Source organism: Protopterus annectens, chromosome 4.part0 (assembly GCF_019279795.1).
Source record: "Protopterus annectens isolate FY-2018-M chromosome 4.part0, PAN1.0, whole genome shotgun sequence".
NCBI classification, from domain to species: Eukaryota; Metazoa; Chordata; order Ceratodontiformes; family Protopteridae; genus Protopterus; species Protopterus annectens.
This window is the reverse complement of record NC_056733.1, coordinates 893,286,626-893,307,075: the sequence shown is the minus strand read 5'-3', so window position 1 is coordinate 893,307,075 and position 20,450 is coordinate 893,286,626. Positions and strand designations below refer to the sequence as shown.

The 20,450-nt window shown below is 44.1% G+C and overlaps 1 protein-coding gene across 1 annotated transcript in view; it reads right to left on the bottom strand.

Moving 5' to 3' along the window:
* The window catches only part of SFI1 (SFI1 centrin binding protein), a 945,294-nt gene that overhangs the window by 487,589 nt on the left and 437,255 nt on the right, over positions 1 to 20,450 (bottom strand). Inside the window, exons 7-8 of the mRNA XM_044068851.1 lie at positions 9,130 to 9,306; positions 1,840 to 2,126 (exon numbers count right to left, since the gene is read on the bottom strand). Coding sequence (XP_043924786.1) covers positions 1,840 to 2,126; positions 9,130 to 9,306 — 464 coding nt within the window. The remainder of the gene's footprint in view (positions 1 to 1,839; positions 2,127 to 9,129; positions 9,307 to 20,450) is intronic.

Genomic DNA, 20,450 nt, shown 5'->3' with positions numbered 1-20,450 from the left:
TCGGGGTGTGGATAAGTTGATCCAGTGCATTGGAGCTTATGAATTCCAGAAAGCGTTGAGTTAAGGAGTTGGTACACGAGTAGTTTTCCCAGTTAATGGTGGGGTAGTTGAAGTCACCCACTATTAGGGTGTTTGGTTGAACCCTAATATTTTCCAGTACATCAAGAAAAGAGGAGTGGGAATCCTGGGACATGGTGGGGATCTGTAGCAAGCTACAATTTGGATTGCAGTTTTGCCCAGAGTTAGTTGCACTTAAATAACCTCGGATGCATTATGCTGAGCAACTAGCCTGGAGGTGTGGATATCCTTAATGAATATGAACACACCTCCGCCTTTGGTGTTTCGGTCGAGGTTACATGGCCGAAAAGTGTGGTATGAGTTATAGCCTGGTAGTGCAGGGGTGCTCTTTGGAGCCTTGAACCAGGTCTCAGTCACTGCACAGATATCGATGTTCTCCATTTTAAGGAGTGCCTCGAGTGAGTGCATTTTATGATTTAGACTTCTAGGATTGAGTAGCATTACCCTCAGTTTTTGCTTGCCTGTTCCTGTTATGGTGGTGAATTTGTTATTTGAACCTTACCTAAAAAGGCACTATAGGGGCAGCAAGAGCCTTAGCCAGTATCAGGAATCCCAGGGGCGACGGGTGCAGGCCATCTGTGGCAAAGCATCGTGGTCTGTCGATCATGTCATCCCAAGCAGACAGATACTGTATCCCCTTAGAATGACACTAGAAGCTTAGGCAATTGTTGAAGTCAATCATTTTGTCCTTGTACTGTGGTATCATTTGAAGCGATGGCAGAATGCTACTCAGGGCTAGGGTCATACCTGCCTGGGCTACAAGATCGGAGAGCTCTTCCATGTCTCTTTTCATGTATTCCAGGGAGGTATGTCTCAGGTCATTCACACCAACATGGACAATGACAGAGTCATATTTGTACTTGTTGTGGAGTGACCTGAGTGCGTGGGTTATGTGGCGGATCCTGACACCCGACAGGCAGCTGACAGTAACCTTCTCCTTGTTTAGCCTGGTGAGTGGGACATCAGTGTGCCTGACTACAGAGTCACCTATGACTAGTGTGTTGGGTACATTGTTTTGCCTTAATGGCTGTGGTTGAGTGGTATACTGAGTCTGTGGGCTGTGTGTCATTTGGGTTGTGTTGGGGGATGGAGGTTGCTTGCGTTTCTGCTTTGAAGGTCTTTGTTGACTGTCTGTAGCAGCCTTCACTCTTGTAAACAGAAAATACCACACAAAACATTAGCATATTACTCTAAAAGCAGCAGGTGTGGAAGAAGTATGACTCGGGGGGGGGGGGGTGATTCCTTGGAGTTTTCTGCTTGAACAGAACAGTCTAACTACTCTTGAAAAGCTGCCACGGCATGACACTGATCCTGAAAAAATTACATCACTGCACTGTTGACTACAAAAAAAAACTACAGACAGAAAATACATTTTAGCAGCTTTCTAGAAAAAGAAAAGCAGTTAGGTAAGGATAATCTGTTCTTCTTGTAAAGGCATTCCGGTAGTGACAATGACAAGAGGTAGGGGCCAGGGGGCTCACAATGACAACAGGAGGACTAGCACACAGCTAGCATATTTTTGACAAAGCAGCTCCATCTGATGACTAGAGGGCTGTTTCATTACCAAGTGCCCTGATGATCTCAAAACCAAAGAGGAAACTGCGGGCCTGTACATAAGAAAAATAATACAGTCAACAATCTACTGAGCAGAATCTGGTAAGTTAAGAATTGTGTATGTGAGCAGAGGTAGAGGCAGCACTGCATACACATGCACTCATGAAAATTTTTAATGCAGTCATAAGCTCAGCTTGATACACTTACAGCTCCAGCAAGACATCCACTGAATGCCCATCAGTCAATGGCAGTCCTTCACATTTCACTGGTTGTATCCATGGATGCTGCCTTTCATTAACGGACCTTGTGTGTTCCTCTGCTGTCACAGAATTCCTTTGCAAGAAATGAATGTCATCAGGCAAAATACCCTGGAATGTGACCGTCTTCCCAGCAGGGTGGCAATGAGAAGCAGTTGCTCTCTTTTCTTTAAACAGTGCCTTGTTTTTCCAGGTCATGGCACAGTGACAAACAACTTTATGTAGCCGATCTGCAGTCTGTGGGGAGAACCATATTAAGACATTAAAAAAGGAATTAATTAAAACCTAGTATATGTTGACAGATGACTGCTATTTACACCTGCCCCAATCATATATATGTACATGCTGATTAGCATATTAACAAAATAAGGAAGTGACAACTAGCAAAAGTACAAAACTGCAGAGTTAGCGTCCCAGACAGATTTTTGTTTTTCCTTGTGTATTTACTGCCATTTTTGCAATGCTTCCTTTCACTCTGCTTTCTGTCAACCATCTTTGCTACTACCCAGCTCTTCCTTAATATGTCTGGGCTTATATTTCTTTTTCCATTCCCCAATATATGCCACCTTTATCAACACAGACACAGGAGCTTGTAAACATAACCAGGAACCATTACGAAATGGTCAAGGCATTTTCTACAATGACATATATTTATTGGTGTTTATTTATTTATTTTTTTAACTGGGAAAGTCCAACTGAGCAGTGCCCTTTTTTAGCTGAGGCCTGGGTAGAAAAGCATCATTATACAGACATCATAGACAACATTTGCAGTCAGTTGATCTGGTGAGCAAAGGTTTCATTACTTAGACATACTTCACATTGGTTACATCTTTTACAAACAGCTTTGATTAAAACAATAGTTATATAGATTGTATATGAATACTTTTTAAAATACAGGGAGGTATATGCAGTGCAATATCATCAGTACGTATAGACTGTTAGTTTTAATTCAGAATATTTGTAACTATAAAGACTTGTTCAAAATTTGGAGCACAGGAAGATAAGATAAAGAGTTAAAGCAACCCAAAGAAAGGAAGAAGGGGAGGAGGCACAAGTAAGAAAGGAGATAAGATGAAAGGGGAAGGTATAGTTTTAATAATAATACATTACGTTCTGTGCAGCAGAGTGTTATGGCACAAATTCATATAGCTATATTAGCAACAGTTTAACTAGGGATGGCGGTCTTTCAGAGCCATTTACATAGCAGGGGTTGCTTCAGCTGGCATTTAACATCTTTCAAGTTGCAGAAGTGGGATGGTATTCCAGCTATTAGCAATGCAGTCTGAATACAGAGAGTATCCTGCATTGTTGTTAGGTTTGGTTTTGAAGAGTAATGATTTGTTACTAGAGCACAGAGATCTCTCGGTAGGGTAAGACTGAATGATAGGGTGAAGAGATGGGAATTTTTCAGGGTTGTGCAGTAGTTTGAAAGTTGTAATTAATGTACTGTAATTAATTTCTTGCTATGCTTCTTTTCTTTACTAATTTATGATAACCACACACACTGTAACATGTCATCAATCACAGTACTGGACCAAGTTCTTCCTGAACTTGGATTCCTACAAACAGCTGCAGTAAAGTACAGTTGTGTACACTTACCATAAATGTAGATGTTCGAGTGTATTCACTGTTGCAGTCCTAACCAATGGGTTATCCGGTCCCTGGTAGCCCTCAATCGGCCAGAATACCAAAGGTAAGTAAATATGACGTCGGCTGCCGTTGGTTGTAAAGGTCAGGACGTCAGATACAAAAGGAGGCAGCCAATGCCATTTCCTCAGTTTTTCTTGCCTTAACAGTCAGGAGCCCTAAAAAACAAGGCTTAGCCCAAGATAAAAGTATCTTTGGTAAATAAAAATAAACCAGATTCAGCCTGCACCTTAGGAAAGGAGAGCAGGAGAAGACCAAAAAGGGGGAAGAAGGGGGGGAAATCAGGACTGCAACAGTAAATACACTCGAACATCTACATTTACGGTGTGTACACAACTGTACTATGTTCATCGTGTTTCACTGTTGCAGTCCTAACCAATGGGTTGATTACCAAAGCCCAGAGAAAAGGGAGGAGGAATACCAACAGAATCAATGATTGGAGAGAATGCCCTGCAAAACAGCAGTGGCAAAACCTGTCCTGGATCTAGAAAACAAAGGCAAATTATAATGCCTTGTGAAAGTGTGTACAGAAGACCAAGTGTCAGCCTTCAAAATGTCTTTAGTAGGGACACCCCTTAAAAAGGCTGCAGAAGTGGAAGCTACTCTAGTGGAGTGGGTCCTAACCCTTTGAGAAGGAACCTGGCCATGAAAGGAAAAACAGAAAGTAATACAGTGTGCAATCCATTTAGAAATGGTATGCTTAGAAATGGCTTTCCCCTGAGCTCCAGGGGCAAAACTGACCAATAGCTGAGCTGATTTCCGAAAGTCTTTAGTCCTGTCCAGGTAAAACCTGAGCTGTCTGTGCACATCAAGAGAATGTAGGATCCTTTCACCTCTACTGTGAGGATTAGGAAAGAAGGTAGGAAGGTGTATGGACTGATTAAGAGTCAGGCTGGAAACCACCTAAGGCATAAAAGAGGGACTGGTTCTCAGGGAGACTCGCTCTGCATGGAAGACAAAAAAAGGCTCCACAGCCATCAAAGCTTGCAGCTCAGAAATTCTCCTTGCTGAAGTTATAGCTAAGAGGAAGGCAGTTTTCCAAGATAGAAACTTTAAATCTGCAGTGGCGGCTGGCACAAAAGGAAGGAGAGTGAGTTTTTCTAAAACAAAATTAAGGTCCCAGGCCGGAGTAGCACCCTTCTGGGAGGTTTTAAGTTGCTAGCACCTCTGAGAAACATTTTCATCAGGGGATGAGAGAAAATGGGTTGTTCAAAAGAACAATGTGCAAAAATAGCTGAAGCATGGATCTTGATAGAGGAAAAAGAAAGGCCACCATGAAGCAAATCAGCCAAGTATTCCAGGATCAGGGGAAGAAGATTCTCCTCTAGCCTGCATCCAATGACAGAATCTTTTCCATTTGTCAGCGTAGGACTTCCTAATGCTAGGCCTCCTGGCCTATCAAAGTACGTCAACCACCTGCTGGGAAAAAGAAGAAGAAACGGATTGATTCATACAATGCGCTATGCCGCCAAATGCAGAGACTGGAGATGAGGATGCAGAATTTTTCCCCCTTCCTGAACCAACAGATCTGGTTTCAGAGGAAGACGCCAAGGAGGGAACTGGGAGAGACTGCGAAGCAGTGGATACCAGTGCTGCCTGAGCCAGTCTGGAACTATGAGAATGGTCCTTGGTCTTTCGTCCCTGATCTTCAACAATACTCTGGGAAGAAGAGGCAGAGGAGGGAAGGCATAAACTGAAAGTACCATCCATGGGAAGGGCAGAGCATCCACTCTCCAGGCCTTGCTGTGTTGCTGTCTGGTGCAAAATAGTGGTAGAACGTGGTTGTCTGGAGAGGAGAAGAGATCCACCTGAGAAGATCCCCAACATTGAATGATGCTGTAAAAGACTGTCCTGTTCAGCTGCCACTTGTGAGGATCCAGGGTCCGTCTGCTGCATTGAGCCTCCATGGAAGAAACTGAGCTAGAAGACGCAGGTCCAGGGATGTTGCCATGCGCAAAGATTCATGTTCTGCCTGCACAGGGGGTAAGAGCGAGTCCTTCCCTGCTTGTTGATGTACCACATGACCGTAGTGTTGTCTGTCCTGACAAGCAGGGTCCTTGGAGAAAGAAGATGCTTGAAAGCCAGTAATGCCTGCTGAACTGCAATTAACTCTTTTAGATTTATGTGCAAGTGCATCTGCTGAGCTGTCCAACATCCCTGTATGCATCTGCCATCCAGGTGTGCTCCCCAGGCATAGTCCAATGTGTCTGTAGTCAGAACTTGAGTGGCAAAACGTGTCCAAAAAGGCATGCCATTGTTTTGTAGACAGGCTGTTGCCCACCATAGAAACTCCATCTGCAGAGATGGAAGCAGAGGAATCATCATATCCAGGTCCTGTGTGTGTTGACACCAAACGTTCTTGAGGTACCATTGCAATTTCCTCATATGCAGTCTTGCATATGGAATCATGAGAATACAAGAGGCCATGAATCCCAGAGCTTGCTGGTACTTCTTTGCAGGGACCTGGGACAGGCTTGCCAAGTCCTTGAAGTAAACTGAAAGAGTTGTCTGCTTCTCCTGGGTGAGATATATCATCTGGACGGCTGTGTTCAGACTCACTCCCAGGAATGTTATCTCCTTGGTTGGTACCATTTTTGATTTCTTTTTGTTGAGAGTGTAACCCAGGGAAGAGAGAAGAGTCTTTACAAATTCCAAATCCTTTAACAGCTGTTCCTGAGAATTTGCTTGAATGAGACAATCGTCCAAGTATAGATAAATCTGAATTTTCTTCTGCCTGCAAAAAGCAATGACTGGAGCCAGACACTTTGTGAAAACTCTGGGAGCAGTAGATAAGCCAAAGGGCAGCGCAGATAATTGATAATGTTGCTTTCCCGCTCTGAAACGAAGGTACTGCCTGCAGCTTTCCCTGATAGGGATGTGCAAATAAGCTTCTTTGAGATCCAAAGTTACCAGCCAGGATTCCTTGACCAGCATTGGCAGTAATTGATGCAGAGTGAGCATTTTGAACTTTGGAATTAAAAAGAAGGAGTTCAGAATGGACAAATCTAGAATGGGATGCTAGATGCCTTCTTTTTTTGGAACTAAGAAAAGTGTGGAGTAGAAGCCCTGGCCTACCTGCTGCACAGGAACTGGCTCTATTGCCCCCAGATGTAACAGACAAAATTAGCTTTTCTGCTTATGCCCTCGGGTTTGCAGGAATGTCCGGGTATCCCTTGGACACTGAAAAGGTGTGAAAAGAAAATTTGTGTCCTAGGGATACAGTTCTGAGTACCTATTTTCCGTCTGTGATGGTGAACTAGACATTTGCAGAAATGGCCAACCTTCCCCCTAAAGGAAACTCCGGGCAAGCAGGAACAGGCAGAAGTTGGATAGAGTCATTGAGAATGCTTGGATTGAGATTTAGGCTTAGAACTTCCCATCTTAGATGTGGAAGCATGCCATTGCTTAGTCCTTTGAAGGGTAGCCACATGCCCCCTAGAAAATTTGTAACCTCTAGTCCTGGAATGGCTCTGTCTGCTGGTAATTCCTGCTGAAGCGAGGAGGCTGAACTTGCAAAAAGTCTTTAACTGTTTGCATAGACTTGGCCTTATCCTCCATCTTTTTCAGCACCTCCTCTGCTTTGCTGCCAAAAAGACTGTCCTTGTGGGGCAAAGGTACATCTAAAAGCTTAGACTTGACGGGCTCTGGAAGGGGCTGTTCCCTGAGCCAAGCATGCCTTCTGATAACAGATCCAGTAGCTGTTACCCTGCAGAACGCTTCTAAAATGTCAAAACCACAATGTAATGAATGCTTATTGACAAAACTGGCAGAATTCAGCAAATCCTGCATATCTTTATTCGCTGCCAAAAGAGGCACACTAGCAGTCTTTGACTTAATAGCCTCCAAGGTGTGCTGTTGATTCTTAAGCATATGAAAAAGACAATTGGTAGACCTAATTGCAAGAGTGGAAGAGGTGTAAACCTTTTTACCCCACCTATCCACATTCCTAGATTCTCTGTCGGAAGGAACAGGATTTTTGGTAACAGTGGCCTTAACCCCTTTAGGCCCTTGAGAATTAATCTCAGGGTCAGCTAGATGATTCCTAAAAAGAAACAAATGAGAATCAGGAACTCTATAGTACCTGTCAGGTTTCCTGGGAGCAAGAGGAACAGAATTTGGAGTCAAAGAATTTTCCAGGAAAACATCATCAACCACTTCCAACACTGGAGAAATAGTCAGAGGCTTATGCTGAGGCAAATCCAAGAACTCCCTGATCCTTTTCTTAGACTGGGGGTAATCCTGATTTCCCCATTTAAAATGCTCCCTAAGTGTATTCAAAGTATCACCAAAAGAAAAATCTTCTGGAAAAGAAGCAAAAGGAATAGATTCATCTGCATCTGAATCCTCAACAGGAGAAAAAAACCTGAGAAACTTCCTCTTCATCAGCAGAAATGCTAGAAGTATCAGAAACTGAATAAGATAAAACTTCTGGAGACAAATCCCTACCCCTTTTGGAAGGAGGAGGCTGTGAGCCCCTATTAAGAGTCAAAAGGTCATTAGCCATTTTAACCATTTGAGATTGAGGGGAATGTGAGGAAGCTGGAGCCTGCTTTTTCACAGGCTTATGGCTGGAGGATTTACCTGCAAGTCAAAAGGCCTAGGGAGGCTTGGCCACCACTGAAGTTGTCGGTATGTGCCTGCTGTCAGAATGAAGAAAGGAGGCCTCGGAAGCCGGTGCCTGCTTAACGCCTCCGGATCCAGCCAAGGTGGCGACAGGCAGAAGGTCAGAAGACAAAATGGAAGCCTGCGGTATGGAGGACTCTGAAAAGGTCTCAACAGAAGCTTGTGGTTGAAAATCTGCGGACTGCAGGGGCTGCAAAAGTGTCTCACTGGCTACCGCTGGGCTGACGACCAACTTAACCGGGAAATCATCGGTAGATTTGACCTTCTGAAGCCTGTCGCGGTCTTTATCCTTATGCTTCTTAGGAACATCTGAAGCCTGAAAACCAGCGGACAACATACCAACAAACTTAGGCCAAACTCCAAAATGCTTAGCTAAAAACTTAGCCCAACGATGAATAGTACGCAAATTACAGGAAGCACAGAGATCACAGTTAGGAATGTCGTGTTCAAGGCCTAAACAGATAATACAGTAAGAATGAAAATCTCGATGGGGAATCTGCTTTCCACAGGCAAGACAATTGTTAACTTTTTCTGACATTCGTTAAAGCAAGAAAAGAGGATCCCCAATGGGGTACTTAACTTTAGCTGTCTTCAACTTAGTAGTTGGAAAAAAGAAAGGTAAACGGCCAATCGGCACTCATGCAAAAAAGCTTCTGCTTTGGGCTCCGAGGCAAGAAAGACTGAGGAAATGGCATCAGCTGCCTCCTTTTGTATCTGATGTCCTGACGTCCTTTACAGCCGATGTCATATTTACTTACCTTTGGTATTCTGGCCGATCGATGGCTACCGGGGACCGGATAACCCATTGGTTAGGACTGCAACAGTGAAACATGATGAACATTTACTGTTACATATGAGCTTACTGCATACAGAAGACAGTAAAAATTATATCCTAACGACCAGCATATGTCACCCTACAAATGCTTTTGTGGTAATGTGTGTACATTTTACATATCGTTCTTTGTTTTACCTTTACTTGGTGCTGAGCAGCAAGCTTCCTGCGGAAATCAGCCATGTCAGTGGTGTGCTGTAATATCTGAGTCACCCCCTCCTGCAGTAGATTACTACGGTAGACCTCCACTGCATTCGCAATGCGCTCCTTCTTCCTTCGCCTCTCCAGCACATATCCAGCCCATGCATCAAACACCTGGCAAAACAATAAACAAAAGTTATGTACTTAAAGACATGTATAAAACCAGGTCCATCATCTTCTAACCTAAGGACTTTGGGCCTGCAGGATTTGGTTAGCTCAGCACTTAAAACTTTTCTGTGCAACAAAACTCCTCCCCCTTGACCCCTCAACAGAACTCTGTAAGACTGCAGTTTAGGCAGAGCATGCAAGAAAAAAACATATGAGCAATGGTCACTAACAGTTTCCTACCAAACCAGTGAGGCTGGGTGAAGGAGACTAAGTCACTTAGGAAGGCGGACTTGGTCCTACATACATGTCCTACATACACATACCATTATGGTAGGTGCACAACTTCTGTAAGTGACAGAAAATGTCCATTCCTCTACCTGTAAGCCATAGCTCCTGGCTTATCAGAACGGATGGACCCTAATAAAAATATCTCTGAAGGCAGTACCTCCAAGGGCAAGCTGAAATAGAGATCAAGCAAACTTAAAATGTCTTATGAAGTTAAAAGCAGATACGTCTTACTCCCTAATTGCTATAATATAGCAATGCTGTAGAAATTATTTTCCTAATCACTGCAGGACCAAATTAATATACGCCAGATTTACACTACACAAGTTTTAAGTGTGTGACACTACCTGACAACAGTGATAGTAGTATCCCATGAGTTAGCAAAGGCCGTTAATTGAACACTAATGGTTGAGAAGCTAGCTCCTTCACTGAAATTTGTTGCCAAAAATTTAAGGACACTTTGTACATGGGGCTGAAAAGGGTTAAATATGTTTGTGATGCATTCAACAAACAAACCTTGTAAAGTTTTCTTGTAGAAGCTTTATGGGAAGATAAAAATATACGACGGACAGGGGACGAGAACATAGTTTGTCTGGCTATTAAAGTGGCGAAACCACACTGTCAGGTTTAATTATGAGAAATCAGGGTGAATCATTCCTGTTGGCTGAGACAGGAGGTCTGGAATTGGATCCAGAATCCAAGAGGTGTAAATTAGATGAGTCCAATGAAAGGAGAACCAAATCTGTCAAGGCTAGTAAGATGCAATGAGGATGACTTTGCTTTTCAACCGGAAAGCTTTCTATACAAATATGGGGATCAATGGAGTTACAGGATACGCATAGAGTAGACAGAAGGGCCAGTTGTGTAGCACAGCAACCCTCGATGATTCCCCCGGTGGGGAGATTACGGCAAAGTAGCTGCTGTACTTGTTGATTAGGGGAGATGCAAACAGATTGCAGCAAGGCTGGCCCCATTGGTGAAAAATCGTTGCCACCTTCATGTTGAGAGACCACTCATAAGGTAGTAAAATGGACCTTCTTAATTTGTTTGCTATCATGTTGGACTTCCCCGGAATGTGCAATGCTATCAGAAACCAGATGGGTGAGATCGTCCAATACCGCAATCTGAGGGCTTCTCAACACAAGGTGTAAGATCTGGTTCCAAACTGTTTGTTGGTGAACCAAACTACTGATATATTGTCTGTCTGAATTGCAAATGTCATGAAAGGGATAGAGTCTTGGAAGGCCTGCAATGCTAACATCACTGCTCTAATTTCCAGGACAATGACATGCGTGCTGGCTTCTTCAAGGGACCAAATACACTTGAGTGTTTTCCCCATGAAGTGCCCCCCCCATCCAATCTAGGATGTGTCCGTAGTCACTGTGACGATTGGGGAGAGATGGGCGAAGGCTGCCAGCCTAGTCAAACAGAATTTGATACATAATTCTATCACCTGTATAAATAAATGTAAAATACAGGCTTGTGCTTTTAAATGTAAGAAAACACTGTAAAATGTGAACTTCAGGATTGTTGCAACACTGCCATCCGCTGTAAGGAAAATCAAGCCAAGCATTTCAAAGGTGTCTTTTTAAGTTGAAAAGATCTTATGAATCTCTCTAATGTTTTACAATTCGGCTCCAGTGCGGTTGGATGAAGGTTTCATGCCCATTGTTTTAAAGCTAAAGTTTATGACCAGAATTTAGACGTGGAAGGTGCTTTATTGCTCTAGTTTCTGCTAGAATGTATATGTGAAATGCCTTCTATTGTTGTAAGTTTCTGTGCAGGTGTTAGACTGCTAAATAATGCAGTTTGTTTGCCTGGGAAAACCTAAGCGTCAGAAATGATGTAATTTGGGGAGGGATCCAGCAAACAGGTTTGTTAGTTGTTGTATCTTTCGGCTTTTCCCGGTCAGGGGTCGCCACAGCGGAACTCCGGTCTGCTAATGATTGGCAGCAGAGTTTTACATGCCGAGTTGCTGGCCCTGACGCACAACCTTCAATGAAGGGACGCCCATTCACACATGTCTCCACACACAAGACGCTCTAGCTGAGAATCGAACAGGACAATGTATTACTGTGAGGCGACAATGCTACTGCAGCACCACCACTGTGTAGCAAACATGTTTGTTAGTAATGTTTAAATAGTATTTCTCACAAGAGACTGAAGGCATTTTGATCTTGATATCCAACTTATCGGCACTCTGCCTTGTGCTCACATGTAAGTTTTAGCACTGTGATTTCTTGTAGGAATAGTTAAAGCTAGTAAAGCTTAATTAGGTATTTTTCTTTTAAATCAGACCTGTCCTACTGTATTATTTTAAGTTTCTGTGTGATCTCTGAACTCTTAGATATCTCTCTGGTGTAGTAGTTTTACCTTGTGTTTTAATTATTTATTATTAAATAATTTTAAAACCTTCTACCTGTGGCTGTTTTGTTTATAGATAATCTCTAGAGTACATTGCATATTTAGAGAGGTTATTGTAATAGACCACTCTAAAGTAAGCCTTGACTGTTAGTCATACTACCATTGGATAATAATACTGCACAGTAATAACTGGACACCCTTTTAAGGGCCTTTGAGTAGCTGATATTTATTAGCTGGTGATGGCAGTAATTACTACCGTATAGCCTGGGTAAAGGGACGCAGCTGGAGAACCTGTGCCAGCCTTTTTCCCAGGAGGGTCTGTGTGGTTGTATAACCTCTTCTCAAAGTGTGTATGTGGTGTATCAGCTACTTGGGCAGGGACACGAAGCACTGGTTGGACAGAGAGGGTACTGGAGGTTTTAGCTTGACCGGCTAGGCTGAGACCTGGACCCTATAGCTGTGCCAGTGTGGAGTCTTATTAGGGATCTGGTGAGCAAGGGAGCAAACAGCCCCAGACAGACTGTGATCTCTGTGTGCACTTAAGGGAAATTGTACTTTACTGTGTGTATTGGTTATCCTTTCCTCTTCCAGGAGACAACCTTCCTAGTGTTAGTGGTGAGGACTGAGGCTCCTTGACTGCTGGGCCAGGGTACGGTCGTCACAAGTGTTTGGCAGTGGTGGGATCTACTTCACATACTAATTGGCTTGTAGTGGTGTGGGGTAGAGCGAATTCCTGTAGTTATGTACAGTGATCTCTAAAAGTCTTTTGTACTCTAAAACAGCCACACAGTGTATACTCAGAGTTCAGATCACAATTATTTTATTTCTTTTGTTAGCTTAGTGTTAGTCAGAGTGAGCAGGCAGCATGTCAGCAGAAGAGTATGGAAAGCTGACAAGGAGCCAGCTGGCGGAGATGTGCCAGGTTAGGGGATTGGTGCATGGAAACCTGACTAAATCAGAGCTGATTGCAGTCTTGGTTAGAGCTACATCAGAAAACAGCAGCCTGGAGGACAATCAGACTGACCAGTAAAGATGCAATATCCTCGGAGAATAGACAGCTCAACCTTTCTGCAGTGGACTTAAAAATCCAGCTGGAGCTAAAGAGACTAGAGTTGGAGGTCAGGCATATGGAACTAAAAGCAGCTGAGAGAATGAGGAGCCTAGAAGCTGAAGAACAGGAACGGCAGAGAAAGCATGAGAGGGAAATGCTGACTCTTTGCCAGAGTCATGGAGGTAATGGGGAAGGGAGTAACTGGACCCCAGAAGCACAAAAAGTCAGTAAATTTCTTCCACAGTTTAAAGAGGGGGATCATTTTGTTAGCTTCATTCATATGTTTGAGCGGGTATGTAAACAGTGTAAAGTTGACCAAAGGCTCTGGGTACGATTACTGACCCCCTTACTCCGTGGTAAAGCTGTAACTTCTTTAGCAAAAATGCATGACACTGACTGTTTTGATTATACTGCTGTAAAAGGACATTTATTAGAATGTTTTAAGCTAACAACTGAAATGTATAGGAAAAAGTTTTGTGAGCATAGACGCAAGGCAGATGAAAATGTATGTGAATACGTTGCTGAACTGAGCACTTATTTTCAAAGCTGGGTGAGTGGATGTCAGGTCACCAATTTTGAAGGGCTGGAAGACCTTTTGGTAAGGGAACAAGCCCTTAGCACCTTGCCTGAGTACAGGAGTATCTGGTTAGCTGATAGACAGTGTGCTACTTCAGAGGAGTTGGGGAAGAAGGGAGACCTATACCTGGCAAGCAGGGCAGCTCTGCACAGGAAAGGGACCCCCAGTACTGCTCATGGGACTCAAGGAACACATGGTGGGAAGCACAGACTGCCCCAACAGAATCCGCCAGTAGCAGCGGAAGCCGATAGTCCAGGTACACGTCCAGGAGCTAGGGTTAAATGTTTTGAATGCAACCAGTGGGGCCATGTGGCATGCAGATGTCCATGGAGGCAAGGTGGGGAACCAAAGGTAAGGGAGCCAGTAATTGGTAAAGACAAAATGCCAAGAGTAGGTTGTCTTGAGACAACAGGGGTATGGAACTACCATCCAGAAGACTTATGCAGTTACATGCAGTGAGGCTAGGAGACAAGAATGTGGGTCTGGTAGCCTGGGAGAGACCCAGACAGACTGCATACTTGCAGCCAGGCCTGCTGTGGTTACTTCAGGGAGTGAGCTATGCTGTAGTAGTGAGACTGAAAGTGAGCCACAGCTGCTTGTGGGTACTGATGTTCCCTTGGATAGGGTAATTGCAAAGGTAGAGGTGAGTAGTGGTACCCAGGCTGACAGTGAGGCACTGCTGTCAGAGGATGACAGACTTCCTGTGGAAGGGGAGCTGGGAAGGGTTACCAGGAGAGACTTGAGACAGGCTCAACTCTCAGACCTTACATTGCAAGACCTGAGGCAGGTAGCTAGGGAGGCACCTGATTCTCAAGGGAAGGGGGAATCTGTATACTGGAACAAAGGGTTACTGTACAGAGAGTGGACCCCTGAGGGAGGGCTAGAAGGTGAGAGAGTACAGCAGTTGGTAGTGCCTAGAGCTTACTGTCTGGCACTTCTAGCCATAGCCCATGATATTCCGTTTGCAGGTCATATGGGCATAAAACATACAAAGAGGCGTATTATGCAAAACTTATATTGGCCTGGAATTTCCAGAGATGTAACAGGGTACTGCAGGACCTGTGAGCAGTGCCAAAAGGTAGGCAAGGCAGGAGACAAGGTGAGTGCTCCTTTGATGCCTTTGCCCGTGATTGAGGAGCCATTTTAGAGGGTAGCTATGGATATTGTAGGTCCTCTGAGTACCCCAAATTCCACAGGGAAAACGTATATCCTAGTGATTGTAGATTATTGCTACACAATACCCCGAGGCAGTGGCTTTGTCTTCCATTGAGGCCGAGAAGGTGGCAAATGCTTTGCTAGAGATTTTCAGCAGGGTAGGTTTCCCTAAGGAAATACTGTCTAACAGAGGTGCCAATTTTATGTCAGACCTGCTGGCTTGTTTGTGGAAGTCCTGTGGGGTGAAGCACATGAAGACCACCCCCTACCATCCCCAGACTAATGGTCTTGTTGAGAGATTAAACTTTACAATCAAGTCCATGCTACGGGCATTTGCAGATAAGTTTAAGAGGGAGTGGGACAAATATTTGTCCCATCTGTTGTTTGCTTACAGAGAGGTTCCCCAGGAATCCACAGGTTTTTCAACCTTTGAGTTGCTGTATGGGCAGAGGGTGAGGGGACCTCTAGATTTAATTTGAGATTAGTGGGAAGGTGAGTGTGAGTCTCACAAGGAGTCTGTTGTGGCATATGTCCTGTACCTCAGGACAAAGCTCTGGGAACTCATGGGCCTGGCCTAGGAGAACCTGGCAGAAGGCCAACAACATAAAAAGGTGTGATATCACAGGAATGCTTGAGCTAGAGAGTATGCTGTAGGGCAGCAAATGATGGTTCTCATTCCTGTCAGACACAAGAAGTTGCAGGCAGCTAGGGAGGGACCCTACAAGGTGGTAAGAAAGGTAAGTGATGTTAACTACATGGTGGAAGTGCTAGGCAGACGGCAGGGGCACAAATTGTACAATGTTAACATGATGAAACCTTACCATGATAGGGAGGCCCTTGTGCTGAGCATTTGCAGTGGATTGCAGGAGTCGTCTGAGAGAGATCTTGTGAATGATCTCCTCAGTGAGGCTCGGGCTCACCTCAGTGGAAGGGGTAGCAATATCCCAGCAGCTATCTCCTATACAGGTTCGATAAATCCGAGCAGTGTTGCAGGAGTTTGGGAACGTGTTCACTGGGAAACTAGGGGCCACCCACCTGGTGCAGCAACAGGTGAATATAGGATCCCAAAGGCCTATCAGGCAGGCCCATTATAGAGTGCCTGAGAGAGTCAAACAGACTCTGAGGGAAGAGGTACAGGAGATGTTGGAACTAGGGGTGATTCAAGAGTCCAACAGTCCCTGTGTCTCACCAGTGGTACTGGTGCCAAAGAAGGATGGCAGCAACATGTTCTGTGTGGATTACAGGAAATTAAATAGTCACACAGAATCGGATGCTTACCCCATACCTAGGACAGATGAGGCCCTTGAGCAGCTGGGTGGGGCTAAGTATCTTACAACCATTGATCTTACCAAGGGTTACTGGCAGGTGTCCTTGACTCCCAGTGCTAGACAGAAGTCAGCCTTTGTGACTCCTTTTGGCTTGTACGAGTTCACAAAGATGCCCTTTGGGCTGAAGAATGCCCCAGCGACTTTCCAGAGGCTGGTAGATCATATCTTGGCAGGAGTAGGAGGGTTTGCCCTTGCTTACATGGATGATATTGCTATCTACAACCATTCGTGGCAAGAGCACCTTCAGCATGTTAGGGAGGTGCTGGGCAGACTACAGAGGGCAAGGTTGACCATTAAGCCGAGCAAATGTCAGGTGAGTATGGCAGAGGTCTCCTACCTAGGACACAGAGTGGGCAGTGGTAAGATAAGGCCAGAACCTGCCAAAGTGGAAGCTATTCAGGCATGGCCTGCATCTGTTACAAAAAAGCAGGAGAGGTCATTCTTGGGGACAGCAGGGTACTACAGAAAGTATGTTCCCAATTATAGTACCATAGCTGCTCCCCTTACAGACCTGACAAGAAAGAACAGGTCAGATAAGGTAGTGTGGACCCAGGATGTGAGCAGGCATTTCAGAAGCTTAAAGAAGCTTTGGGAGGACCCCCTGTGTTAGCCAGTCCAGACTACAGCAAAGACTTTTTTGTGCAGGTGAATGCTTCAAACTATGAGGTGGGGGCTGTACATAGCCAGATTTCTTCAGAGGGAGAAGAGAACCCAGTGGTTTATCTCAGTCTTAGGCTCCAACCCAGGGAGGAATGCTATGCAGTGGTAGAAAAGGAATGTCTAGCCATAGTGTGGGCACTGCAAAAACTTCAGCCTTATCTGTATGGAAGAAAATTCACTGTGATGACAGATCACAACCCTCTAACATGGTTAAACAGAGCCAGTTAGCAAAATGCCAAATTGCTAAGATGCTGTCTGGGGTTGCAAGCATATGATATGTCAGTGCAGCACCGCAGTGGGAGTAGCAATGCTAATGCAGATGGGCTCTCAAGACAGGGAATGGGGTGAGGTACACCCAGATAGACCTGACACTCTCAAGCAATGTTCCTCAAGGGGCACTTGAAAAACTTGCTTGAGTTCCTTGGGGGGGGAAGAGATGTGATAATTGGGGAGAGATGGGCGAAGGCTACCAGCCTAGTCAAATAGAATTTGATACATAATTCTATCAACTGTATAAATAAATGTAAAATACAGGCTTGTGTTTTTAAATGTAAGAAAACACTGTAAAATGTGAATTTCAAGATTGTTGCAACATTGCCATCTGCTGTAAGCAAAACCAAGCCACGCTTTTCAATTGTGTCTTTTTAAGTTGAAAAGATCTTATGAATCTCTTTAATGTTTTACAATTCGGCTCCAGTGCGGCTGGATGAAGGTTTCGTGCTCATTGTTTTAAGGCTAAAGTTTATGACCAGAATTTAGATGTGGAAGGTGATTTATTGCTCTAGTTTCTGCTAGAATGTATATGTGAAATGCCTTCTATTGTTTTAAGTTTCTGTGCGAGTGTTAGATTGCTAAATAATGCAGTTTGTTTGCCTGGAAAAACCTAAGTGTCAAAAATGATGTAATTTGGGGAAGTACCCAGCAAACATGTTTGTTAGTAATGTTTAAATACTATTTCTCACAAGAGACTGAAGGCATTTTGATCTTGGTATCCAACTTATCGGCACTCTGCCTTGTGCTCACATGTAAGTTTTAGCACTGTGATTTCTTGTAGGAATAGTTAAAGCTAGTAAAGATTAATTAGGTATTTTTCTTTCAAATCAGACCTGTCCTACTGTATTATTTTAAGTTTCTGTGTGATCTCTGAACTCTTAGATATCTCTCTGGTGTAGTAGTTTTGCCTTGTGTTTTAATTATTTATTATTAAATATTTTTAAAACCTTCTACCTGTGGCTGTTTTGTGTAGAGAAAAGCTCTAGAGTACATTGCATATTTATAGAGGTTATTGTAATAGGCCACTCTAAAGTAAGCATTGACAGTTAGTCATACTACCATTGGATAATAATATTGCACAGTAATAATTGGACACCTTTTTAAGGGCATTTGAGTAGCTGATATTTATTAGCTGGTGGTGGCAGTAATTACTACCGTATAGCCTGGGTAAAGGGGCACAGCTGGAAAACCTGTGCCAGCCTTTCTGGTTGTATAACCTCTTCTCAAAGTGTGTGTGTGTGTGGTGCGTCAGCTACCTGGGCAGGGACACAAAGCAGTGGTTGGACAGAGAGGGTACTGGAGGTTTTAGCTTGCCAGCTAGGCTGAGACCTGGACCCTATAGCTGTGCCAGTGGGGAGTCTTATTGGGGATCTGGTGAGCAAGGGAGCAACCAGCCCCAGACTGACTGTGATCTCTGTGTGCACTTAAGGGAAATTGTACTTTACTGTGTGTATTAGTTATCCTTTCCTCTTCTAGGAGATGACCTCCCTGGTGTTAGTGGTGAGGATTGAGGCTCCTTAATTGCTGGGCCAGGGTACGGTTGTCACACTCACTATGACCTTGTGCTGAAGCAGAATGAAAGGACAGTCTTGCAGAATCTGAACTGATCAAATCCACCAACAACGGTATCTCTTACATGCCTGAGTGATTCTTATTTGGGCTGACGTGCTGGTAAAGAATAGACCATTGTGTTGCTAATGTCCACTGCAGAATTCTCATGTGAAAACTTGCTAGAGGAACTAGGACAATAGCCGCCGACACTGATACTACGGTTTGTAGAATCAATCGGGCTGAGATTGTGGTACTGTGAATTATTCTTCTGATTTGGAATCTGATAGTTTGTACTCTTGAGAGAGGAAGAGAAGCAGTAACTGATACTGCATTGAAATTTCCTATTATGAATTCCAATGTCTCAGACAGTTCTAAGATTTGTTGTAATTTATGGTTATCCCCAGATCGGAGCAAGTATGGAGTACATGATCTCATGCTCTTACAAGTAGATGCCTGGTTGGGGTGGTAATGAGACAGTCATCCAAGTACAAAAATTCAGAATCCCTGCAGTCTCAAGTGAGCTGCTACCACTGCCATGCATTTGTTGTGTATATAAACTTCTGAGTGGATGAAGACTTCATTCCGATGAGGTTCACGTCAAGTGGATGGAAGCACAATCTTTTATCCTTGTTTAATAAAATATTTACATACATTTTTGGGCAGTCCATATTTTTGGCAGTTACAATATTTTTTTGTTCTTGCATTTGGTGAACATGCTGAGGGCTGTGGTGAGGCCAAAGGGCAGTGCTCTGAACTGGCAATGACTGGTTCCCAGCCAGAAGCATAGATACCTTCTGGACTGTCTGTTCATTCTTATGTGATAAAATAGATCCTGAAGGTCCATCGAGCACATCCATTTGTCCTTGGACAAAAAGGGCAGAATGGACTGAACCATGACTATCCAAAACTTTTTGTGTCGAACTGATTTGTTCAAGTTGCTGAGATCCAAAATCAGTTTCAAGTCCCCTGTTTTCTTTGGGTCTAAAAAGAATCTTGAGTAAGTTCCAAATTCTATCTGTCTGGTGGGACCTCTTGGATGACTCTCTGCTTCTAGCAGCTTTTGTATTTCTAGTGCTGCTGCTTTCCTCTGACTGGGTGGAACATCAAGAAATTTGCATACAGATGGAGGTGGCAGGGAAAAGGGAATTATATAACCTCTGGAAATAATCTTCTGAACCCAAGTATCCCTCGAGTTGTCTAGCCAGGATCCCTGGTGCAGGGATAAACGACCCCTGATTGCCTTCAGAGGTGGACAATTGGGCCTCCTTTCAGGAGATCTGGTAGAGTCTGTCAGAGAAAGAATCCCTGGACCCTTGGTTCTGCGGGCCTCCTCCACTGCATGGGTGGCGTCTTCCATTTGAGTTCCCCCTCTGCCTCTGGGGGAACTATCTTCACGTGGATATTGAAAAGGACCTTGGGACTTCATGGACCACATTTTTTGTCCTCTTCGTTGGTTCCTGAAGAAGGTCCTTTGAGGATTTGAAAAAAGTACTCCCACTACAGAGAGGATCTTTCCATCCTGTTCACACCCGGAGTGTGTGTCAGTCACTTTGGGGCTGAATAAAGAAGTTCTTTCAAATGAAGCATTAACAGAAAAGGACTTGAGGGGGCTCTACAAGGTCAGACAAGTGCATCCAGGCATGCCTCCTTATGGAAATGCCTGAACCTGCTGCCCTTGAGGTACCTTCAGCTGCATGAGAGATAAGTCTCATGGACGAATTAGAAATGAATTGTAGTGTCGCCAACTGTGAGGCCACAGAAGCCAGAGTCCCAGAAATAGTGGTCCCAGAAAGGGCTTTTGGCAGTTCCTTTATCAAGTCCGTCTGTAGTCTTGTAAAGTGTGCCAAGTAGTTCAGCGATCTGAGGGCAAAGGTCGCTGAAGCATACAAACGCTTCCAAGTCTGTC